The sequence below is a fragment of the Mobula hypostoma genome, chromosome 15 (assembly GCF_963921235.1).
Source record: "Mobula hypostoma chromosome 15, sMobHyp1.1, whole genome shotgun sequence".
NCBI classification, from domain to species: Eukaryota; Metazoa; Chordata; class Chondrichthyes; order Myliobatiformes; family Myliobatidae; genus Mobula; species Mobula hypostoma.
In genome coordinates, this window is record NC_086111.1 from 987,482 (window position 1) to 1,013,783 (window position 26,302).

Sequence of the window (26,302 nt, forward strand, 5' to 3'; positions counted from 1 at the left end):
TTTGACACAGCTTTGTGGGCCGAAGGGCTTGTATTGTGCTGTAGGGTTTCTATATATTTTGCGTTATTGTATTTTACTTATATCCCACGTGCTTGCTCCTTTGTATGTGCCAGGACAAGGCCTCAAGCTGTGGTGTTGTCTGGGGGCGGTGTGGCATGGTATATAGGTTGAAGTTGGTGCTGTCCTTCCCCACCCTGCTCAGGGTATACTGTGGTCATCTGCAGATTTTGGCAGCATTAGATGGCTTGAGTTTGGTCTCTTTTATTGAGTGGCTGTATCTTTCTATACGTGCTATGTATATTTTGTGCTGTGTATGAGTTGGTACTACGTTTTGCACCCTGACCTCGGAGTAACGCTGTCTCGTTTGGCTGTGTTCATGAATAATTAAACTTGAATTGAATTGAATTCAGGAGGACAATTGTCTTTAAAAGGCTATGACATTTATCTACAATCAAAAGGTGAAGACTCAAGAGTTAAAGGGGCAAGGTAAGTCCACGCAGAAAAAGGGACACAATTAGCGCCAAAAGCTTTCAGCAAAAAAACTGGTTGGATTTAAATTCCTAATCAGCATCCTATCCGACTGGCTGTTGTGTAGATTCTGGGCAAAGGCAGAATACAGCTAATTGTCAGATGCTGCATGGTTGGACATATTAGCGGTGGCATAGAAGAGTTGCTGGAAACCCTTCCAACAGTACAATAACAATAGGACCACCAACACAATGTAGAAACGAGGGGAAATCTGTAAACAACTCTTTTGTTCAGAAAAATAACTTGTGTAAGCCAGAAAGACTAACAGTGCCTCAAGTTCAACTCCCAATCTATAGTTGAGGCGATGAAAGATTTTGTAACTGGTACAGTTGAAAGACTAGGCCAGGGCTGTTCCATATTTCTGTTGAAGCATTTCTGCTGAAAATTCATGTCTGAAGAGATTAGAGAATGATTAATCATTCTTGGCTATGATGCAGTTTGAAAAATTATCTGTCAATGATTACCATCTTGGCTCAAGTTAATTGGCCACTTGAATAAGGTATAGATTACCAATGGAACTGGGATTTTTATACCCAAAATCCTAATCACAGGAATTCTTTGATCTATCACCACTGCTATTCCTTGACCCTCTTTAATATATCATTCTGAGTCCAACCTTACATGTAAGGGACTCTAAAGAATTATACTTATTAAAGCCATATTGGCAAGTACTTAACCATCCAGTTAGATATGAAAAATCATAAGCCACAGATCTTCAACTGGTTCTTTTCTTACAACTTTGGTATCTAAATCCCCAGCAAAGCAATGTCTGTCTGAAACAATTCCCTTTGATTTGGTCTCTTCTGTTACCAAAGGCTGCAATCTGAAACAAAACTGCTTATTGTCATTTCAATCAAATCTTGATTATCCTCCTCACATATTGTCTATGAAGGTTCTCAGTCATCCAGGTCACAGTAAATCAAGGTAACTGGACTTACTGTATTGTCTGAAAACCGTTTTGTCACTCATTTCAGAGGCCTCTTCAGTTTTGATCCATGGTGGGTAGTTTTCTAGCTTATAAACTCTGAGTTGTTAAAGGTAAAGCAATCACATGAGGGCTGTTGAAAGTCGTAGAGGTATTAAGGGGGTCATTAGCCTCATCTTTGCATGAACGGAGGTGTGAACTGTTGTAGAGATGCTGGAGTGGCGATGTTAGGACTCCACTGTAAGTAGCTGAGAGGTGGTGTCGTACCCCACCCCCTTGGTTCCGGCATGGGTTTTCCAGTTTGACAAAGATGCCTTCTTTAACCCCTCTTTCAAACTGCCAGGTATGAACTCTACTCAACCTTTCTCTCAACACGACCTATTCCAAATACAAAGATGTCTTCTACAGGTAGAAACACGGCTGCACCATGGATTCACTGGTGACACCCATTGTAGCCAACTTATACATGGAAGAAGTAGAAAGGACAGCCTTGAACACCTTCATTGGAACATAGAAACATAGAAAACATACAGCACAATACAGGCCCTTCGGCCCACAAAGCGCTGCCAAACATGTCCCTACCTTAGAACTAACTAGGCTTTACCATTAGCCCTCTATTTTTCTAAGCTCATTGTAGCCATTCAGGAGTCTCTTAAAAGACCCTACAGTTTCCACCTCCACCACCGCCACCGGCAGACCATTCCACACACTCACAACTCTCTGCATAAAAAACTTACCCCTGATATAGTTCATTGGCTATATTTAAGAGGGAGTTAGATATGGCCCTTGTGGCTACGGGGATCAGGGGGTATGGAGGGAAGGGTGGGGCAGGGTTCTGAGTTGGATGATCAGCCATGATCATAATAAATGGCGGTGCAGGCTCGAAGGGCCAAATGGCCTACTCCTGCACCTATTTTCTATGTTTCTATATCTCCTCTGTACCTAATTCCAAACATCTTAAGACTATGCCCTCTTGTGCTAGCCATTTCAGCTCTGGGGAAAAGCCTCTGACTATCCACATGATCAATGCCTCTCATTATCTTCTACATCTCTATCAGATTACCGCTCATCCTCTGTCACTCCAAGAAGAAAAGGCCAAGTTCACTCAACCTTTTCTCATAAGGCATGCTCCCCAATCCAGGCAACATCCTTGTAAATCTCTCTGCACCCTTTCTATGGTTTCCACATCCTTCCTGTAGTGAGGTGACCAGAACTGAGCACAGTACTCCAAGTGGACCAGGGTCCTGTATAGCTGCAACATTACCTCTCTGCTCCTAAACTCAATCCCACGATTGATGAAACCCAATGCACCGTATGGCTTCTTAGCAACAGAGTCAACTTGCGCAGCAGCTGAGTGTCCTATGGACTCAGACCCCAAGATCCCTCTGGTCCTCCACACTGCCAAGAGTCTTACCATTAATACTATATCCTGCCATCATATTTGACCTACCAAAATGAATCACCTCTCACGTATCTGGGTTGAACTCCATCTGCCACTTCTCAGCCCAGTTTTGCAACTTATTGATGTCCTGCTGTAACCTCAGACAGCCCTCCACACTATCCACAACAACCCCAACCTTTGTGTCATCAGCAAATTTACTAACCCATCCCTCCACTTCCTCATCCAGGTCATTTATAAAAATCACAAAGAGTAGGGGTCCCAGAACAGATCCCTGAGGCACATCACTGGTCACCGGCATCCATGCAGAATATGATCCATCTACAACCACTCTTTGCCTTCTGTGGGAAAGCCAGTTCTGGATCCACAAAGCAATGTCCCCTTGGATCCCATGCCTCCTTAGTTTCTCAATAAGTCTTGTCTGGGGTACCTTATCAAATACCTTGCTGAAATCCATATACACTACATCTACTGCTCTTCCTTCATCAATGTGTTTAGTCACATCCTCAAAAAATTCAATCAGGCTCGTAAGGCAGGACCTGCCTTTGACAAAGCCTTGCTGATGATTGCTAACCATATTATACCTCTCCAAATGTTCATAAATCCCGCTTCTCAGGATCTTCTCCATCAACTTACCAATCACTGAAGTAAGATTCACTGGCCTATAATTTCCTGGGCTATCTCTGCTCCCTTTCTTGAATAAGGGAACAACACCTGCAACCCTCCAATCCTCTGGAACCTCACCTGTCCTCACTGATGATACAAGGATCATTGCCAGAGTCTCAGAAATCTCCTCCTTCACTTACCACAGTAGCTGGGGTACATCCCCTCTGGTTCCGGTGACTTATCCAACTTGATGCTTTCCAAAAGCTCCAGCACATCCTCTTCCTTAATATCTACATGCTCAAGCTTTTCAGTCCACTGCAAGTCATCCCTACGATAGCCAAGATCCTTTTCCGTAATGAATACTTTGCTTCAGTATTCACTAAGTACCTTCGCTATCTCCTCCGGTTCCATACACACTTTTCCACTGTCACACTTGATTGGTCCTATTCTCTCACATCGTATCCGCTTGCTCTTCACATACTTGCAGAATACCTTGGAGTTTTCCTTAATCCTGTCTGCCAAGGCCTTCTCACGGCCCATTCTGGCTCTCCTAATTTCATTCTTAAGCTCCTTCCTGCTAGCCTTATAATCTTCTAAATCTCTATTATTACCTAGCTTTTTGAACCTCTCGTAAGCTCTTCTTTTCTTCTTGACTAGATTTACAACAGCCTTTGTACACCACGGTTCCTGTACCCTACCATCCTTTCCCTGTCTCATTGGAACATACCTACTCAGAACCCCACGCAAATATCCCCTGAACATTTGCCACATTTCTTCCGTATGTTTCCCTGAGAACATCTGTTTCCAATTTATGCTTCCAAGTTTTTGCCTGATAGCTCATATTTCCCCTGACTTGTCTTTTCGTATCCCTCTCCCATGCTATGGTAAAGGAGATAGAATTGTTATCACTATCTCCAAAATGCTCTCCCACCAAGAGACTGGACACCTGACCAGATTCACTTCCCAATACCAGATCAAGTACAGCCTCTCCTCTTGTAGGCTTGTCTATATATTGTGTCAAGAAACCTTCCTGAACACACCTAACAAACTCTACCCCATCTAAACCCCTCACTCTAGGGAGAAGCCAATCAATATTTGGGAAATTAAAATCTCCAACAACAACCCAATTATTATTACTCCTTTCCAGAATCTGTCTCTCTATCTGCTCCTCGATGTCCCTGTTACGTCATACAGTCAATGGTTCAGGTATGTGGATGACACCTGGGTCAAGATCAAAATCCATGAGGTGCAAGCCTTCACAGAACACATCAACTGGGTGGATAATAACAAGAAGACGTCATGAACGATAGACTGTCCTTTTTTGACTGTGCAGTGCTCATAATTGAAAATGGATATCTAGATATTGAAGTTCACAGGAAACCAACCCACACAGATCAGTACCTATTGTTTGACTCATATCACCCATTAGAACACAAGTTGGGGGTTATCAGAACACAACATCACCATGCCAAGAATGTACCCACCAACATCACAGCTAAAGATATTGAGTACTTGAGAGAAGCCTTGAAAGCTTGCGGTTACTGAGTGGGCCTTCATCGAGACAGTCATAAAAGCCAGCAAGGACACCAGGCCTACAGGCAGAGGTAAGAAGCAAAGCAGACGGAAAAACATAGTCATCCCATATGTAGCTGGAGTTTTAAAGAAACTCAGAAGGATTTTCAACAAACACCTGTGTTTTTTAAATCTATAAACACACTCAGACAAAAAAAATCAACTCCAAAGATCCTACATCCAAATATAAACAGGGCAATATCGTAGATGCTATCCAATGCAATGAGAACTGCACACATCTGTATACAAGTGAGACAAAACAATTCACAAGCGGATGGCCCAACACAGGAGGGTAATACCTCAGGCCAAGACTCAGCTGTATATCTACACCTAAAGGACAAGGGACACTCCTTTGATGATAACAATGTGTACATTTTGGACAGGGAGGAGAGGTGGTTTGAAAGAGGGGTTATAGAAGCCACCTTTGAAACCCATCCCTGAACAGAAGTTTGGGGTACAACACCACCTATCAGCTACTTACAGTGCAGTCCTAACAGCTCTACCCCGATGTCTCTGCAGTTCACACCTCCATTCATGCAAAGAGAAGAGTACTGACCCTGTCATTAACTCTATGACTCTTAACGGCTCTCACGTGATTGCCATACCTTTAAACAACTCTCAGAATTTATAAGCTGCAAAACTACCCACCATGGATCAGGACTGAAGAGGCCTCTCGGATGAGTGGCGAAACGTCTTCCAGTACAAAGAAGTTTCACCAGATTGATTCCTGGGATGGCAGGACTTTCACATGATGAAAGACTGGATCGACTAGGCTTAAACTCGTTGGAATTTAGAAGATTTGAGGGGGGATCTGACTGAAACATATAAAATTCTAAAGGGATTGGACAGGCTAGATGCAGGAAGATTGTTCCCGATGTTGGGGAAGTCCAGAACGAGGGGTCACAGTTTGAGGATAAAGGGGAAGCCTTTTAGGACCGAGATGAGGAGAAACTTCTTCACACAGAGTGGTGAATCTGTGGAATTCTCTGCCACAGGAAACAGTTGAGGCCAGTTCACTGGCTATATTTATGAGGGAGTTAGATGTGGCACTTGTGGCTACGGGGATCAGGGGGTATGGAGAGAAGGCTGGTACGGGGTTCTGAGTTGGATGATCAGCCATGATCATACTGAATGGCGGTGCAGGCTCGAAGGGTCGAATGGCCTACTCCTGCACCCATTTTCTATGTTTCTATGTAACACAGCATGTACTATTGCCTTGATTTACTACTGCTTGATACTCCTCACAAGTTTTGTCTCACATTTTAAAATTTTGCAGTTAGCAGCTCCTGAAAACAATTTACAATTCTTTGGTCTTTGTGAGTTATTTGAGCCATGTTCTAACCTTCTCTTTCTCAAGTTCCTGAGCAGGTTGCTGTCTTCCAAATGCATACCCATCTTTCATGTAACAACATGTCCTAATCTGCTAGTTTGTATACCACTTGGTACAGGTGCACATTCCTTTATCCGACATTCTGAAATCCAAAAAGCTCTAAAAACCGAAGTTTTTTTCGCCAACACCTGACGTCACTCAGATGTGACGTGGCAGCACTAGCAGAGGCCGCCAGACGTCAGTTGTGGCTCAGTGCTCGTACTGGTTATACGTGCATTTGCTGTTCGCTGAAATTTTGTGTTCACTGTTGACTTTGTGTTTAATTTCACTGTGAAAATGTCAAAAAGAGCTGCAGATACCCCTATGGGTAACAATGAGAAAAAGAGAAGGAATCTTCTCTATCAATAACGCAGAAAGTGGAGTTATTGCAGAAGCTTGATCGTGGTGTGTCTGTGCGGTGTCTTACTGAGGAAAATAGTGTTAGAACTACCACTGTATATGATTTAAATAAACAGAAAGACAAATTACTGAAGTTTTATAATGACAGTGACGTTCTACATTTATTCCAATAAGCCATTTACCATGGGTTTGATTCGGTTCGTTTGAAGCTGTATATTTTTATGTTTTATTGAATGTTTTTGTTGTAAATAAAATTTCTTCTTGTCATTATTCCCTAAACAATACAGTTTAACAATTATTTACATAGCACTTACATTGTATTAGGTATGATAAGTAATCTAGAGATGATATAAAGTATACGGGAGGATGTGCGTAGGTTTGGTGCGCTGCTGGGTCCTAAACTCCACCGCACTGAGACAGGTTAAATAAGGGACTTCAGCATACGTGTGTTTTGGTATCAGTGGGGGTGTGGGGTCTGAAATCTGAAAAATTATGAATTTCAAAATGCAACTGGCCCCAAGGATTTTGGAAAAGGGATTGCGGACCTGTATTTTCAATGTTTAAATGATACTCCGTTTGCCTGTAATTATGGTTCCTTATAAATTTGGAGTTCTTCTCATCTCATGATGGAATCAGCTACAATATCCATTTCTTTTTCTTCTACTCTGTTTTGACTCTCATCCATCCAATTGCAACCTCAAATAAACAAAGCCTTTCACTAATTTCATATTCAGCTCTCTAATAATTCTTTTACTTCCTTGGATTCCTTTTTAATCTGTTTGTGTCTCTATGAAGGAACTTAAGACATTTTACAAATGCCACATAAATGCACTCAATTTTGTTGAACCTAGCAAGATGTCACCAATACTAGGAAGAAACTTGGAATAAAATTGCATTAAGCAGACGTTTGAGGTTGTAGAAAATTTCAAACTAATTATTTGGTGATACAGATTTATAGTATTATCCAAAGCATCTTTCAGTCTCAGGTGACCCAAAAAGGCTCTAAAAATAAAAGGCATCAGCGAAGCCACTATGGAAACAATTCCTAGACCAAGATAAATACACTGTTACTCAGATACTTGATTATTTGACAAGTCAATTTATCTTTGAACCAGAACAGCTTGATGCTGAGAATTCAAACAATGCAAAAAAAATCAAAAACACTTACTTTAGCAACAAGTTTTTTGCCTTGACTTTCTACTGATGTGGTTGCATCTCCTGCTTTGCAACTGTGTTCATCACCTTCAAACATTGTCTCACTTTCATATTCTTCTTCAAGATCAAAGATAATATGCTTTCCTTTTCCAAGTTTTGGACCTTCCTGTAATAAAATTATCTCTAAAATCTGAAAATGCATTTTTCTTCAGAGGTTAATTTTAGGGATTCAACATGGAGCATGATTGTACACCAGTAGCTTAAAATCGTTATGTAGAGTTGTTAAAAAAGTGAATTAACTATATCTTGATCTGCTCTATCACATTTCCATAATGTAAATTAGAAAAAGTGTGACTGATGAATTAGGGAACACAGGAAAAACAACTTTGTTATGGTGAACAACAGGAATTCTGCAGATGCTGGAAATTCAAGCAACACACATAAAAGTTGCTGGTGAACACAGCAGGCCAGGCAGCATCTGTAGGAAGAGGTGCAGTCGACGTTTCAGGCCGAGACCCTTCGTCAGGACTAACTGAAGGAAGAGTGAGTAAGGGATTTGAAAGTTGGAGGGGGAGGGGGAGATCCAAAATGATAGGAGAAGACAGGAGGGGGAGGGATGGAGCCAAGAGCTGGACAGGTGATAGGCAAAAGGGATATGAGAGGATCATGGGACAGGAGGTCCGGGAAGAAAGACAAGGGGGGTGGGACCCAGAGGATGGGCAAGGGGTATATTCAGAGAGACAGAGGGAGAAAAAGGAGAGTGAGAGAAAGAATGTGTGTATAAAAATAAGTAACAGATGGGGTACGAGGGGGAGGTGGGGCCTAGCGGAAGTTAGAGAAGTCGATGTTCATGCCATCAGGTTGGAGGCTACCCAGATGGAATATAAAGTGTTGTTCCTCCAACCTGAGTGTGGCTTCATCTTTACAGTAGGGGAGGCCGTGGATAGACATGTCAGAATGGGAATTGGATGTGGAATTAAAATGTGTGGCCACTGGGAGATCCTGCTTTCTCTGGCGGACAGAGCGTAGGTGTTCAGCAAAGCGGTCTGCCACTGGGAGATCCTTTGTTATGGTGAGTCCGAAATTATCCCGTCCTTAACCCCCTTTCCTTTCTCATGTTATAGCAGGATTACCTGCACATGAATAAACTAAATTTACACCAGCCTATTATCAGGATAGGAGATAAGATTTTGTTAAATGTTAAATCACAACATATAAACATGTATCAATTACTACTAAAAAGATCTATTTAACTGAACAATATTCTTAATATTTCATACAATGCCAATTTATAAAGTTTCAGGTGACAAAATAATAGAAATGGTGTATGTTCTCAGTACTTGTTTGCTTTCAAACCACCTGGTCACATGAATTAGAAAACGAAAGGTTCAACTCCAGTTAACGTAACACCTACATCTATGTATTTATTAAATCAACACACTGAATGAAATGCTAGTGTGTTACACTCTGTTGATTATTCTGCACAGACTGGTAAAGCACTCGATGAATCATGCATTTCACAAGCTTTTACAACGATTTTTCATGAATGGAATCACTTGGAATGACCAATAAAAATAGATTTATCGCAGTTAATAATCAGTAGTAGAAAAAGAGGTCTTGTCAACCCCAGTAAGCAATCTGAAAAATTAAACACTTGCCACAATTTTTGAATTAAAAAAAACAAAAGAAAATTTTAAACATACCAAATCAGACAGCGCCCCCTGGATGAGTTCCTTTTGCACTTCTGCCTCTTTTTGCCTTTGCTGTATTGCAGCCAATCTTTTCTGATTGTCCAATAAGCGCTTATCCAAATTCTGAGGACAAGTAGTATTCTTAATGCCGGGAGAAATACTTAATTTACATCCAGCTGTTCCAGCTTTAGATTCTATCATTTTGTCCTCATGGCCAGTTTTGGTGACAGACAATGACAACAGTTCAAGTTTCTGAGAGTTGTTCGGTTTTGTATGCAGCATTGTTTGCTTCCCATCCTTAGCATCTTCCTTGGATTCTTCAGTCTCATCTTTATTCATTGATTTGGAGACAGATATTTTATGCACATCAGACTTGGATTTTTCTTCACATTCAACCATACCATGTTTAACACTATAGATAGGAGAGGCTGTAGTTAAAGCATTGACTTGAAGGAATTTTGTACCTTTGAAAGGTGGCAGTTTGCAATTACTTTTCATGTCACTATCAGAATCCACAGTTCCCAATCCATTCACTTTCTCTTTTTCGATGTTTGTTTTCTTTACCTCAGTAAGGCACCGAGTATCTTTACGAGGCAAGTTACTTAGCTGTTGATTAAGTACCATTTCAGAGTCACTGCTGTCGTCCTTTCGAACCACTGGAAACATATTGTCTGTTATAGTCTTTTGGTTCAAGACAGGTTTGCCTTGTGAAAGTGAGTTTCCTGAATTTGGCAAGAGATTCTGTGCAAAAGGGATTAATGACTTATTTTTAGTAAAGTTCATTTCACTTTTTTCTGATTGACTACTTGTTTCCTTAGATTCAGATGATTTATTTACCAGCTGTTCAAGGTCTGTTAGTGACAAGTCTATTTGGTAACAATTACTTGTCATTTCTTCATAATCAGTATCCATACTAGATTCAGAATCGTTGTCTGTTGTATCCTCATTACTGCTATTACTTCTGGATTCACAATCATCCTTTTCAGTGTTAACTTCAGTCTCACTGTTCACAAAATCTGGTTTACTATTCACTTTTGTCTGTGGCAAGTTATGACAAAGTGTCATCTTCGTGGAGATGATCTCATCTGTGTCAGCAGAATCATATTCACTCCCACTGTTATTTGATGCTTCATTGCTCATACCTTTCAACATTTTTCTCTTTGAGTTATCCAACGCCCAGTGGGTTTTTTGTTTTAATACATAATCCTCACCAACCACTTCCAAAGGAATATCTTGTTCTTTTACATCTTTCTGACTTAATCTTTTACTTTTCTCTTCTGTAAACAACTCCAGTTCTTCAGTATCAGAATCAAGGCTTGCCACGGCAGCTTTTGATATAGCACTGTTTTCAATGACAACAGTAGTTTCTTTCTTGTCAAGGTTTTGATTCTTGAAGCCTATACAACCAGATTTAGAAAAAGTTGATTTCTTTCCTGTCGTATCTATCTCGTGTTCATTAAACCCTTTACTTGTACAATATCTGACTTTGTTCAAATGCATTATTTTTGTTTGGATATTGCGATCAGAATCCACGGAACCTTCTGCACTGTATTTGTCAGGGGATAGCTTCTTCCTCTTTACATTCTGTGACTGATTAGGAAATATACCTCGTCTTTTCTTACTTGTCTCCTCATCATCTCGCTCGTCAAGATACCATGTAAGTTTGGTTACTGGTGTTTTGATTTCTGAATCTGATACATGATCAAGCTTCTTGATGTTGTGACAATATTTAGAAGGATCAAATTTTATAATGTTAAAATGGTTAAGGATTGTGCTGAATCAGAATCAGATTATCAATGACATATGTTACAAAATTTGTTGTTTTGTGGTACAAGTACAGTCCAAGACATAAAAGTTACTAAGTCACAATCAATCAATAAATAAATAAATAAGAGGAATAGCAAAGCAGTGTTCATGTGTTGATGAACCATTCGGAAATCTGATGGCAGAAGGGAAAATTGTATTTCTAATTAAATCAATATAATACAACACCAGAAAACACTAAAATGAAACTTCTTTAAATATTGTCATCCACTAAACGATTATAATCTACTATAGAATATGTACAGCATCCTTGGAGTATAAATACCTATTCAAATCCTCTTGCCCATTAACAATGTACTCGGATTGTAGGTTGACATTCCAATGTAAGAGATTGGTGATTCTGCAGAGACAATGTTTAACAAAAGCCCCTCTGTCTACCTAAACAGGTATAACAGTTGCCCTGGCATTCTAAGCCTATATAAATTTCTCCTTTGACACCAAAGCAGGTTATCTAGTTATATTGCTGATTGTGAAAACTTGCTCTGAAATGGTTGCTATATTTCATAAATTAAAACAATAATGATTACACTGCAATACTACTTCAATTGCTGTAAAGTGATTTCTTAGATCAGAAAAATAATTAGTTTTACATAAAAGGATATTTTTTTCTTATTGTTTTGGTGGAGATGAAGAATGGGCAACACTCTTCCAAATTTACTCACAATCCAGTCCTGAGGAAAAAATACCGAATAATTTAAAATACTTGGTATAAAAAAATGCCTAAAATGTATGTCTTAGAGAATGATTTCTAAAATATATTCTACATTATGCAAACAACTACTTTGCGGAGAGGTGGAGTGAAGGCAAAATGGTGCTAAACAGCGACTCTCCTTTGCTTGCATCTTCGGAAACAGCTCCATTTCTGGTTGTGGACTACAGGAGGAATGGAGACGGGCTAACCCCTATTGACATCAATGGATCTGGGGTTGAGCGGGTGAACAGCTTTAAATTCCTTGGCATCCACATCACCAAGGACCTCAAGTGGTCTGTACATACCAGCTGTGTGGTGAAAAAAGCACAACACCACCTGGTTCACCTCAGACGGTTGAGGAAGTTTAGTATGGGTCCCCAAATCCTAAGAACTTTCTACAAAGGCACAATTAAGAGCATCCTGACTGGCTGCATCACTGCCTGGTATGGGAACTGTACCTCCCTTAATCGCAGGGCTCTGCAGAGAGTGGTGTGGACTGCCCAGTGCATCTATAGATGTGAACTTCCCATGATTCAGGACGTTTACAAAGACAAGTATGTAAAAAGGGCCCGTAGCATCATTGGGGACCCAAGTCACCCCAACCACAATCTATTCCAGCTGCCACTATCTGGGAAACAGCATAAAAGCCAGGACCAGCAGGCTCTGAGACAGCTTCTTCCACCAGGCCATCAGATTGATTAACTCACGCTGATTTGAGTGTATTCTATGTTACATTGACTGTTCTATTTATTATAAATTACTATGATTGCACGTTGCACATTTAGATGGAGACGTAACATAAAGATTTTTACCCCTCGTGTATGTGAAGGATGTTAAGAAATAAGTAAATTCAATTCAATTTTCAAGGTTCTTTTGAAGACCCTGACCTGGAGTTACACTCTGACTTTGGTTCTTTGGGGGAATGGGACACGTGCTCAGAGCCTCACGACCGGCCACTTATTGATATCCCAAGGATGTGGCCTGGAAGGCAAGCATTCCTTCAGGGTTCCGGATTTTCATGGCTCTGGAGATGTGCTGATTCTAGGCCAGTGCCCCTGACTGAAGCGTGCGTGAGAACATGGACCATCGGGTTAGCTGCTGGGAGTTGTGATCCTGGAGAGCTGTGCCTTTTTGGTGCTGACTCTCGGGAGAGTCAGAGCTCAAAAAAAACAACGCAACAGACTTTTAACATTGTAAATCAGCAAGTTGTTTGTTATGTCTCCCCTCTCGCTGTGAAACGGGGACACCTCTTTTTCTGGTATTAGGGAGAGAGCCTGTGGTATGTCTCCCGGGTCTGTGTCTTATTGACACTTGCTGCATGTTTGAGTGCTCGGTGAAGGGTGCTGATGCTTTTTGCTGGTGGGGTGGGTTTGTTGCATTGCTGCTGCTCGTGTGTGGGACGGGGTAGCTGGGGGGTGCTTTGGGGTTCTAACCTTTTAACTTTCATTCATTCTTTGGGGGTACTCCTCTGTTTTCGTGGATGCTTGCGAAGAAAAAGAATTTCAGGATGTATATTGTAAACATTTCTCTGACATTAAATGTACCTATTGCAACATTAACTAGTTCAGAAATGTAAAATTAGTAATTTGCAATACAAATAGATTTGATTTCTGGGTCATTAACTTTTTTTAAAAGGATAATTCAGCAACAGTACAGTTAAGCAAGCTGCTTCATAACTTAGTTATGGCTTATTAAATATATTTACAGTTATCTCCAGTCAACTTTCAACAATTCTCTTATTTCTGGTGATTAAACTGGAGAAGGCTGCAAGGCAATACCCCAAGAGAAGGAACATAAAATCAGTGACAACAACCTCTAGATTAATATATTTAACTCTGCATGTCCATCCAGAAGTTACATTATTTCTTTACCTTCTCATCACAGCTAACATACTATACATTACAAAGGCAGGAGAGAAAACAACAACAAAACTTCAAATCAAAGATCGGTGCAGTTAACACACTGTAACGAATGCTCAGTATCATTCGTTTAGAAAAGGTCAGGAAAACATTTACCAGGATGGTACAAGTCAAGGGACTGTATTTACAGTAAAGATTATGGAAATGAAGCCATAATTTTGTTGAATTTCCAAGACCCTAAACATATTAATTTTACTTGCGTAGTCTCTCATTTCCTCAGCTACAAAAAGTGAGATTGCTAGGAAGTCTGAATATCTTGTCAAGAGAGGCTAAGAAAGGCCAACAGAAATTAGCCTTGTCACAAATCTGCATATCCGGAGAATGATTTAAAAAAAAAACAATCTACTAAATACAATTTAAGTGGAGATCAAGGTTTTTTTTTAAAAAACGCAAACACGAGGAAATCTGCAGATGCTGGAACTTCAAGCAACACACAAAAAATGCTGGTGAACGCAGCAGGCCAGGCAGCATCTCTAGGATGAGGTACAGTTGACGTTTTGGGCTGAGACCCTTCGTCAGGACTAACTGAAAGAAGAGATTTGAAAGTGGGAGGGGGAGGGGGAGATCTGAAATGATAGGAGTTGGCGGTACAGGCTCCAAGGGCTGAATGGCCTACTCCTGCACCTATTTTCTATGTTTCTAAAGACAGGAGGGGGAGGAATGGAGCTAAGAGCTGGACAGTTGATTGGCAAAAGGGATAAGAGAGGATCGTGGGACAAGAGGCTTAGGGAGAAAGAAAGGGGGAGGGGGAAGCCCAGAGGATGGGCAAGGAGTATAGTGAGAGGGACAGAGGGAAAAGGGGGGGAGAAAAGAGAGAGGGGAGAGAGAGGGGAGAGAGAGGGGAGAGAGAGGGGAGAGAGAGGGGAGAGAGAGGGGAGAGAGAGGGGAGAGAGAGGGGAGAGAGAGGGGAGAGAGAGGGAGAGAGAGGGAGAGAGGGGAGAGAGAGGGGAGAGAGAGGGGAGAGAGAGGGAGAGAGAGGGGAGAGAGAGGGGAGAGAGAGGGGAGAGAGAGGGGAGAGAGAGGGGAGAGAGAGGGGAGAGAGAGGGGAGAGAGAGAAAGAAAGAAAGAATAAATAGAGGATGGGGTACAAAGGGAAGGTGGGGCCTTAGCGGAAGTTAGAGAAGTCAATGTTCATGCCATTAGGTTGGAGGCTACCCAGACGGAATATAAGGTGTTGTTCCTCTAACCTGATGGCACGAACATTGACTTCTCTTACTTCCATTAATACCCCACCTCCCCTTTGTACCCCATTCGTTATTTATTTACTTATTATTAATTTTTTTCTCTCTCCTTTTTCTCCCTCTGTCCCTTGCCCATTCTCTGGGTTTTTTTCCCCCTCCCCCTTTCTTTCTCCCTAGGCCTCCCATCCCACGATCCTCTCATATCCCTTTTGCCAATCACCTGTCCAGCTCTTGGCTCCATCCCTCTCCCTCCTGTCTTCTCCTATCATTTTGGATCTCTCCCTCCCCCTCCCACTTTCAAATCTCTTACTAGCTCTTCCTTCAGTTAATCCTGACGAAGGGTCTCGGCCCAAAACGTCGACTATACCTCTTCCTAGAGATGCTGCCTGGCCTGCTGCGTTCACCAGCAACTTTGATGTATGTTGCTTGGAAATCAAGGTTTAGTGTTTTTCCTCTTGCAGAAGTAGCATAAAGTTCTTGAAATGTGAAGAACACAAAGTGCAACAGAAAAACTGAGAATTTCACAATGTAGATTGTCTTGATATTTGCCTTTGTCTTGAATTTATCTTTTAAAGCAAAAAGAAAATAAATTTACTCTGTTGTCCTGGATAATTTGCAATTTTGTATGATTTTCAAACTGATTAAAAATAATTTCAGAATTTAACTATTACAAGATAAATTTTAAACAAAGCAAATTTTAGAATCATTACTTACCTTATGTTCAGGTACTTCTGTTCCTGGAACAGCAGATTTCATCTTAAAATTTTCAACACCAACTTTCTTTAGAGACTCTACCACCTTTGTTATGTTGTCCACATGTGGATTGTGCTTACTTTTAGCTGCATTCTGTCGTTCTTCAGCAAGTCTACATCAATTAATGCAGAAAAAGAACTATGTTCAAATCTAAAACAATACATTTTAAAAAATTGTTAACATATTAACTCTTGCTTGATTCCAAGACAATAACAGGAATATATGTATTATATCATAGGAGGCTATCTGGCTCATTTTGCCTCTACCATTTCTTTGAATGAAATCTAATTAGCATAAACCCATCCTTCTTGCACAACATGCATTTTTTTTCCTTTCAAATATCTATTCAATTAATTATGGAAGACAGCTGTCAAATCCACTTTCACCATCTTTTCGGATGGTGTATTCCAAATCACAGTGATACACTATGCACAATGTTGATAAGTTCTTCCCTTATGTCACTACTGATTATTCTGCCTATCTGCCAAAAACTCCTCTGCAGTTCCTCTAAGAACCTTCTTAAGCTTGGTGCCCAGAATTAGACACAAAAACTAGTTGCGCTCTTGTATTTTGTATAGTATTTTTGTACAGTTTTGCATAAACTCTTTCTATCTGAAGCCAAAATGATAAGAATTCTGTATGTTTAATATTTAAATAGCATTGTCACCTTGTCCCATTCCCTTCATTTGGAAATTATGGCAGGCGTAAGCAAATCTATTGATATGCTCCTTAACATTATTAATATTTCTGCATATACACATTTTAAAATTAGAGACCTTATATAGATCCCATTATATACCATTCACCATAACCAGTCTGATTTCTATCCACTAACTAAAAGCACTTCCACTTTATCACATGAATTCCATGGGATGATAAAAAATGATTCCCTTCTCTACATCTGCTCAGCTAGGACAGTAGAGATGCCAGGCAGGATTGTGCAATGCTCCTCTTGTGGGATGTGGGAAGGCAGGGAGCACTCCGGTGTCCCTGACAACTACAACTGTGAGAGGTACATCTAGCTGCAGCTTCTAACAATCCACGTTAAGGAGCTGGAGCTGGAACTGGATAAACTCCAGATCATTGGAGAGACTGGAGGTGTGATACATAGGACATATAGAGAGGTAGTTACAGCCAAGGAAACTGGGTGACAGTCAGGAAGCAGAAAGGGGTTAAGGAGCCAGTGTAGAATACCCTGTGGTCATGCCCCTCTACAACTGGTATATCACTTTGGATACTGTTGGGGGAGAGCTGACCTAACTGAGGAAAATCACACTGATACCGAGTCTGGCTCTGTGACTCAGAAGGGAAGGGCAGGGCGGGGGGGGGGGGGAACAGGAGGATCTGTGGGCAACAACGAGATTCATGTTGTCTCCCAGGTGCCAGAGCTGGGACATCTCGAATCAAGGCCTCAGCATTCTGAAGTGATAGGGTGAACAGCTAGAGTTCGTGGTCCATGTAGGTACCAATGACATCAATAGGACAAATGATGAGGTTCTGCATGTGATGTTCAGGGAGTTAGGTGCTAAGTTAGGAGCTGAAGGGCAGTTCCTCTGGGGTTGTGATCTCAGGATTACTACCCATGCCACGTCCCATTGAGGCCAGGACTAGGAAGATTATACAATTTGTTACATGGCTAAGGAGTTGGTGAAGGAGGGAGGGCATAAGATTTTTGGATCATTGGGCTCTCTTCTCGGGAAGGTGAGACCTGTACAGAAAGGATGGATTGCACCTGAAATAGGATGGGACTAATTTCTTAGTGGGAATGTTTGTTAATGCTGCATGGTGGGATTCAAACTACAGTTGCAGGGGATGGGAACCGGAGTGCCAGAGCAGTCTGTGGAGAGGTTGTGAAAACAGATATTGGTAAGACTTCAGACAAAGTCAGGAATCAAAAAGTTGAGCATGGTGCAACTAGTGTCCTGAGCTTCATATATCGTAGGAAAGGCGAATGATAATGCTGAAGAGAGGCAATGTGTAGCAAGGAGAGACTGTTGATGGGCAAAATTGTAGTCAACAGGATGAGTGGCAATGTAAAAGGTGGACAAAATCAAAAAGGGTGAATAGAGGACTAAGGTGTTATATCTGAATGTGCGCTATATACGGAATAAGGTAGATGAACTTGCAGCAGACTGGCATGCATGATGATGGCTGAAAGAAGATTCTAGCTGGGAGCTTAATGTCCAAAGATTTGCATTGTATCGAAAGGACGGTGTAAGGCAGAGGGGATGGCTGTTGGTAAAAAATTAAATCCAATTATTAGAAAGAGGTGACATAGGGTCAGAAGACGTTGAATCATTGTGGACAGAGATAAGGAACTGCATGGGTACACAGATCCTGATGGAGTTATAGTATACACAAACAGTAGTAACAATGTGGTCTACAAATTACAACGGGAGATAGAAAATGCATGCCAAAAGGGCAATGTTACAATAATCATAGTAAACTGGGAAAATCAGGTTGGTGCTGGATTCCAAGAGAGGTTTCCAGAATGCCTACAAGCAGCTCGTGATTGAGCCCTATAAGGGATCAGTTATTCTGGATTGGGTGTTGTGCAATGAACCAGAATTGATTAGAGAGTGAAAGGTAAAAGAAACCTTAGGAGCAAGTGATCATAATATGATTGAATTCACCCTGAAATTTAAGGAGAAGCAGACTCAGATGTATCAGCATTACAGTGGAGGAAAGGGAATTACAGTGGCATGAGAGAGGAGTTGCCCAGAATTGACTGAAAAATAATACTGGCAGGGATGACGGCAGAGCAGCAACGGCTGGAAAATCTGGAAGCAATTCAGAAGGCACATCCCAAAGAGGAAAATGTATTCTAAAGGCAAGATGACATAACCATTGCTAACAAGAGAAGCCAAAGCCAACATAAAGGTCAAAGAGATGACAGACAACAGGGCAAAAATTAGTGAAAGTTAGAGGATTGGGAAGCTGGTAAAAACCAACAGATGGCAACTAAAAATGCCATTAAGAATATAAAGAAGGAATATGAATGTCAGCTAGCCAATAATATTAAAGAGGATACCAAAAGTATCTTCAGGTATATAAAGTGTAAAAGAAAGGTGAAAGTGGACATTGGACCACCGGAAAACGATGCTGGAGAGGTAGCAATGGGGGACAATGAAATGGCAGAACAAACTGAATAAGCATTTTGGACTGTGGAAGACACTAGCAATATGGTGGAAGTTCCAAGTGTCAGGGATCATGAAGTGTGTGAAGTTTCCATTACTAGCAAGAAGGTTCTTAGGAAACAAAAAGGTAGATAAGTCACCTGGACCAGAGGGTGTACACCCCAGGGTTCTGAAAGAGGCGACTGAAGAGATAATGGAGGCATTAGTAATGATTTTTCAAGAATCACTAGATTCTGGAATGGTTCCAAATCGCAAATACCACTCCACTCATCAAGAAGGGAGAGAGGCAGAAGAACAGAAACTATAGCCCAGTTAGTCTGACCTCAGTGTTCGGGAAGATGTTGGAGTTGATTATTAAGGATGAGGTCTCAGGCTATTTGGGAGGTACATGATGAAATAGACAACTGTCAGAATGGTTTCCTCAATGGAAACTTTTGCTTGACAAATCTGTTAGAATTCTTTGAAGAAATGACAAACAGGATAGACAAAGGCGAATCAGTCAGTGTTCTGTACTTGGATTTTCAGAAGGCCTTTGACAAGATGACAGATATGAGGCTGCTTAACAAGTTACAAGCCCATGGTATTACAGGAAATATTCTAGAATGGAAAAAGCAGTGGCTGATTGGCAGGAAGCAAGGAGTGGGAATAAAGGGAGTTTTTCCCTGGTTGGCTGCCAGTGACTCATGATGTTCCATAGGGGTCTGTGTTTGGACTGATTCTTTTTATGTTATTATGTCAACGATTTTTTTGATGGAATTGATGGCTTTGTTATAAAGCTTGCAGATGACATGAAGATAGGTGGATGGGCAGATTAGAAAGGATGTGCTGAAACTGGAGAGGGTTCGAAGGAGGTTTACAAAAATGATTCCAGGATTGAATGGCTTATCATATGAAAAGTGTTTGATAGCTCTGCACCAGTATACACTAGAATTCAGAAGAATGAGGGGTGACAACATTGAAACGTATTGAATAGTGAAAGGCCTTGATAGAGTGGATGTAGAAAGGATGTTTCCTATGGTGGGAGAGTCTAAAACCAGAGCATGCAGCCTCAGAATAGAGGGGTGTCCTTTTAAAATGGAGAAGAGGATGAATTTCTTTGGCCAAAGAGTGATGAATCTGTGGAATTCTTTGCCACAGGCAGCTATGGAGGCCTAGTCTTTATGTATATTTGGGGCAGAGGTTGATAGATTCTTGATTGGCCAGGGCACGAAGGGATACGGACAGAAGGCAGGAGACTGGGGTTGAGAGGCAAATTGGATCAGCTGTAATGAAATGGTGGAGCAGACTTGATGGGCCAAATGGCCTAATTCTGCTTCTATATCTTACTGATATAGTTCTGTTAATAAGAGTATTGTGTGAAACTTGGCCAAATACCTTCTGAAAATCCAAGTAAACAACATACCCTGTTCAATGCTCACCAATACAGCATTAGAGAATTTTATGCATTAACATGAAGGCCTGGTAAACTTTCAATTTTTTTGCAACATACATCAAAGTTGCTGGTGAACGCAGCAGGCCAGGCAGCATCTATAGGAAGAGGCGCAGTAGACGTTTCAGGCCGAGACCCTTCGTCACGTCCTGACGAAGGGTCTCGGCCTGAAACGTCTACTGCGCCTCTTCCTATAGATGCTGCCTGGCCTGCTGCGTTCACCAGCAACTTTGATGTATGTTGCTTGAATTTCCAGCATCTGCAGAATTCCTGTTGTTTGCGTTTCAATTTTTTTGTAATTCTTAGCATGTGAAATTTAAGTTTTATACAACAGATTTAATAATTCAATTGGTGTTTAAAAATGTGATAGTAAACAGAATGGCAATCGACTTACTACAAACTGCAATAGTAGGAACAACACTTTGAAGAAAAAATGTAAACAAAACATGACAACAAAGATTTTGACAATTTAAACTGTACAATGTTGTATTTCATTAAGTAAATCTAAACTCTTTCAAGAATGTAGCACTACATAAATGAAGTAAATCAAAAAGAAAAAAATAACCATTGGTAAAGTGATAAACTGAAGCTACTCACCTATGCAAAAAACATTCTTTGGCTAATTCAATCTGCAGCTTTCCACCTTTCCATTTTGATTTATTCAGATATGACATACCTAGAAAGCACAAAAAAATGCTGAATGCAATTATGTCCATAGAGGTAATCAAGCAGGTGAAATAACAAACAAAAAGAATCATACTCATCTGATTTCCAAAAGGACCAAATTAGCTACTTTTTTTTGGTTTTGGCCTGAGTGCTTTTGAACAAGTTTGAAATTTATATGAACAGTAATGCACATAAAATCAAATGTTTTACACCCCCCAGAAACATTTTACTATGTTAAAAAGGATTTTTTTTAACCAAACTTTGAGAAAGTTTGATAAAGTATCACATATGAAAATCAATCTTATTTTAAAAAGGACATACAATGGGAATAAAACAGAAATCTTTATAGAGGATAAAGAGTCAAAAAAAAGAATAAATTTGATTACATACGTACATCGTTTTAATTCAGTTTCTGAGATATTTATATTAATATAACCAAAGGCCTTCATGGGATTCCCTAGAAAAGTGAATATAATTAGTTAATTTGATTGTAAAACTTATATAAAAATAACTTTACTGTGCATGTTCAAAGAATGGATTGCCAGTTAGAAGCAAGGCCAAAAATATCCAAGCAAGAAGATGGAGTTTGTATTCTATTCTCAGCTAAATTACCCATTTAGCCATTCAATTTTGTGATGTTGATATGGTAGAGGTGGGGTGAGAGAAGGAAGTAGAAAATAAATTCCTGTATTAAACACCCCATTAGTATATAAAATTAACTGCAATAATGAGAAAACATTTCTATAGATAGTTGAAGACATTTCTACAACTTGTCATTTATTTAATTAAGTTAATACTGATTCTACAGAAAGTTGTTTCACATTTGCTCGGATATATCTCACCTTTGTAAATCTTATGGTGGAAAATATTTTTCTTAGATCTTCTGTTGAATTTTTGCCGCAAGTAAGAAAGCCAATTTAATAAAACAGATTACTGACTGATTGAGAGTTAAAGAGAGCTTACAGACCATTTGGAATTGGGCACATGCAACAAACTTGTATATCTGAAATTGTATGTTTCCTTCAATATTACCTTGGTTGTCTTTCCTGAGTACAATATCCACTGCTGCAACATCTCCAAATGAGCTAAATATTTCTTTGATTTCACCTTCAGAAGCCAAGTGATGTAATCCGCCAACAAATAAACGCTTCAAACTTTTGGCTGTCTCCATTTTGTAATACCTTGTTCAAAATAACCCTGGTACAACAGGCTCTGACTGTTGAAATATACAACAAAGAAATAAAATTAAGATTAATACATTTAATTTCACACAATTTTTCTAAAAAAGAAACGAAGTGTATAGAGGCTCCATCTGTAAATATATGAGTTTGTTTTTATTTAAGCTCTTAAGTCTTGGTGTGCTCTCATGGATTGAGAAGAAAACAAAGAATAAAACTATTTATATAAATATTGAAAAATAAAAAATGCAACTGCTAGAAATCTAATAGAAAATGATGGAAACAGAGTAGGAAGCTGCTATGGCAAAAGGAATGTAATTAATATTTTTATATTAATGTATTTGACTCCACTTCCTGAGGAGACTGAGGAAGCTCCTCCACCACCCCTCTTCATTCTCACCATATTCTATCAGGGCACCATCAAGAGTGTCTTAACTGCTTGTATGGAAATTGCAATAAATCAGATCACAAGACCTGCAACAGATAGCGAGGACTTCTGAAAGGCCAGTGATGTTGTGGGGATGGAACTGGACTCTCTCACGGTGGTGTCTGGAAAGGGGATGCTGTCCAAGTTGCATGCCATCTTGGACAATGTCTCCCATCCACTACATGATGTACTGGGTGGGCACAGGAGTACATTCAGCCAGAGACTCATTCCACCGAGATACAGCACAGAGCGTCATAGGAAGTCATTCCTGCCTGTGGCCATCAAACTTTACAACTCCTCCCTTGGAGGGTCAGACACCCTGAGCCAATAGGCTGGTCCTGGACTTATTTCATAATTTACTGGCATAATTTACATATTACTATTTAACTATTTATGGTTCTATTACTATTTATTATTTATGGTGCAACTGTAACGAAAACCAATTTCCCCTGGGATCAATAAAGTATGAGTATGAAAACATCGGGGTCTGTCTCTCCTCCGCTGTCAGGACATGTATCAAAAGTGCTGCATACGCAGTGCAGCCAGAATTGTCAAAGACCCCTTCCGTCCTTCCCACAATCTGTTTGACCTGCTGCCATCAAAGAGAAGGACTAGAAGTGTCAGGCTGGGTAACAGCTTCTTCCCCAAGGATGTTGGACTACTTGACATCATTCTGTCAACCAGCAAACAGGTACACCTTAACTGAATGCCCTGCTGCCTCTCCCACCCAGACTCCCGAACTCTCAGACACACTCTCATTCTGCACTAACCACTTTTCATCTTTTATTGCTGCTGTTTCATATATTTATGACTGCTTGTTTTATTACAACAGTGCCAGTAACATTATGCAGTCTTATGTAAGCATGCACTTCACACTTTATGCTGACCTGTCAATCTACAGGCCAAGCCAATCAGGCACATGTGCGAATTTTACTTTGTGATCGTATGTGTTTTGCACCTCGGCCCCAGAGAAACAATGTTTCATTGAGCTGTATACATGTATGATTGAATGACAATAAACTTGACTTTGAAACAAACTAGATTTTGAAGACTCTTCATCAAAATTGGGAAAGCATTAATAAGTTAGTATCTTATTGTAGAGAAGATAGGGGAGGAATGAGAGGACAAAGGGAATATCCCTGATTGTGAGGAGACAGAATCATGGTGATAAACTGTAGAAGCCACTTGCTTGACAGATTAATAAGGGAGTTAGTGAAAAATAAAACAAAGGGACAAAAACTGTGAGACACAGATCAGAGTTTTAACAATTGTCCAGCAGTTCAGACAGCATCAGTGAGAAGAGAAAAAATGGGAACTTGCACACGGACATCAAATGGATAAGAAGAATTTATTATGACTATGGAACCATACAAATAAAATCATGAGGAATTGGAAGAGGCCATTCAATCAACTATTTACTCCAGTGGTCCCCAACCACGGGGCCGCAAAGCATGTGCTACCGGGCCATGAGGAAACGATATGAGTCAGCTGCACCTTTCCTCATTCCCTGTCACGCACTGTTGAACTTGAACATAGGGTTGCCAACTGTCCTGTATTTGCTGGGACATCCCGTATACTGGGCTAAATTGATTTGTCCCATACGGGACCGCCCTTGTCCCGTATTTCCCCCACTAAGGTAGAGCATTCCTATAAAACCTTTCGTGCCGAAATGGTGTAAAGCGAAGAAGCAATTACCATTAATTTAAATGGGAAAAATTTTTGAGCGTTCCCAGACCCAAAAAATAACCTACGAAACCATACCAAATAACACATAAAACCTAAAATAACACTAACATATAGCAAAAGCAGGAATGATATGATAACTACACAGCCTATATAAAGTAGAAATAATGTATGTACAGTATAGTCGGGAAGGTTAAGCCAAAACCGATTTGTGGGGGGAAAAAATCAGCACGTATGTGCATGTGCACAGGGGTGCCCACGCAAGGCTTCATGGTCATGGTAGTCTTTCTCGGGGTAAACACAAGTGTCCTGTCTTTGACTGCTACTTTTGTCCCTTATTTGGGAGTGAGAAAGTTGGCAACTCTAACTGTAAAAGACATGTTGAGGTGAGTTTAACCCTACTTGAAAACCCCTGCCACCCCCCCACCCCCCCCCGGCCCCGGTCGGCCGGTCCGCAAGAATATTGTCAATTTTAAACCAGTCCGCGGTGCAAAAAAGGTTGGGGACCCCTGATTTACTCAATGCAGATGTTCTCTAAGACACAGAGGGCTACCAAAAAATAAAGGTGGTATAGAAAACTATCAAGTGAACATGATATCAAACAATGGATACAGAAAAGCAATATCAAAAGTTAATTTGTGTGCCTATTCCAAAATGCAAACAGGCACCATTAGATTAAATGGGTGTCATTATTTTGTAAAATGCTCCAAGGTGCTTCACATGAGTGTTATCAGACAAAGATTAAATTGGGCGCTATGGTAGCATAGCAGATAGTGCAATGTTATTACAGTTGAGGGCATTGGAGTTTGGGGCTCAATCTGTAAGAAGTTTTTATATCCTCCCCACGAACGTGTGGGTTTTCTCTGGATGCTCTTGTTTCCTCCCACACTCCAAAGATGCACTGGCTAGTAGGTTAATTGGTCATTGTAATTTGTCCTATGATTAGGCTAGGGTTAAATTGGTGGGTTCTAAATAAAAACTAAATTACCTCAAAGCCAATTTAGAGGGTACATATACCATAATCTTAAGCGAAGTGGAGTTTAAGGAGAAACGTATTGAGAGCGAAGTTCAGAGAAGAAATTTCAGAACTGAAGAATTTTGACAATGAAAGTGAAATTTAAAAAATCAGGAATGCACAATTAGAGGAATGCAGAAATCTCAGAGGGCCATAAGGCCACAATGGTGGTGAGATCTGACACAAAGACGTACATTTTAAGACTGAATCATTGATAGCCACTGTACATCAGTGATGGCATGCTGAGGGATGGCTTACCAAGAGAGCACTTGATTAGGAATAACATGTAGAGGCCTAAACAGACAATGAGAATTAAGGAAAAATCCTCATTGGCTGGTGGCATACCCCTCACAAAGTTATGGTCAATAACTAATTATTTCAGTCTGAGAACAATACTACAGGATCCCTAAAGATAGTTCTGACAAAGGATGTTTGATTTGAAAAATAAACTATTTCTTTTTCAATCAACATTCTAAATAGAGTGGGCTGGGGTCACATTTGACTAAAATATACCAGGTTCATGCACATCGCAGATGCAAAAGATGAAAGGCTGCTATCATCCAAAATGTGACACTTTCCTTCTGCACAAAACCTGAAATGATCATACAGCTTTGCAAGTTAAATTCATGAACTATTTTGAGCAAACAGGTATAAGTAATGTACAGGCCAATCACAATAACTTAGGTTAGATTATGAGGACACGCAGTCCTCTTTTATTGTCATTTAGTAATGCATGCATTAAGAAATGATACAATGTTCCTCCAATATGGTATCACAGAAACACAAGACAAACG

At 40.3% G+C, this 26,302-nt stretch overlaps 1 protein-coding gene across 3 annotated transcripts in view; it reads right to left on the reverse strand.

Moving 5' to 3' along the window:
• nol8 (nucleolar protein 8) overlaps positions 1–26,302 on the reverse strand; it is a 69,622-nt gene that overhangs the window by 29,586 nt on the left and 13,734 nt on the right. For all 3 annotated transcript variants that reach the window (XM_063067572.1, XM_063067571.1, XM_063067570.1), the window contains exons 2-8: positions 22,238–22,421; positions 21,600–21,662; positions 21,137–21,215; positions 15,935–16,085; positions 12,030–12,100; positions 9,618–11,355; positions 7,928–8,080 (exon numbers count right to left, since the gene is read on the reverse strand). In XM_063067572.1, coding sequence (XP_062923642.1) covers positions 7,928–8,080; positions 9,618–11,355; positions 12,030–12,100; positions 15,935–16,085; positions 21,137–21,215; positions 21,600–21,662; positions 22,238–22,376 — 2,394 coding nt within the window. In that variant the 5' untranslated portion in view covers positions 22,377–22,421. The remainder of the gene's footprint in view (positions 1–7,927; positions 8,081–9,617; positions 11,356–12,029; positions 12,101–15,934; positions 16,086–21,136; positions 21,216–21,599; positions 21,663–22,237; positions 22,422–26,302) is intronic.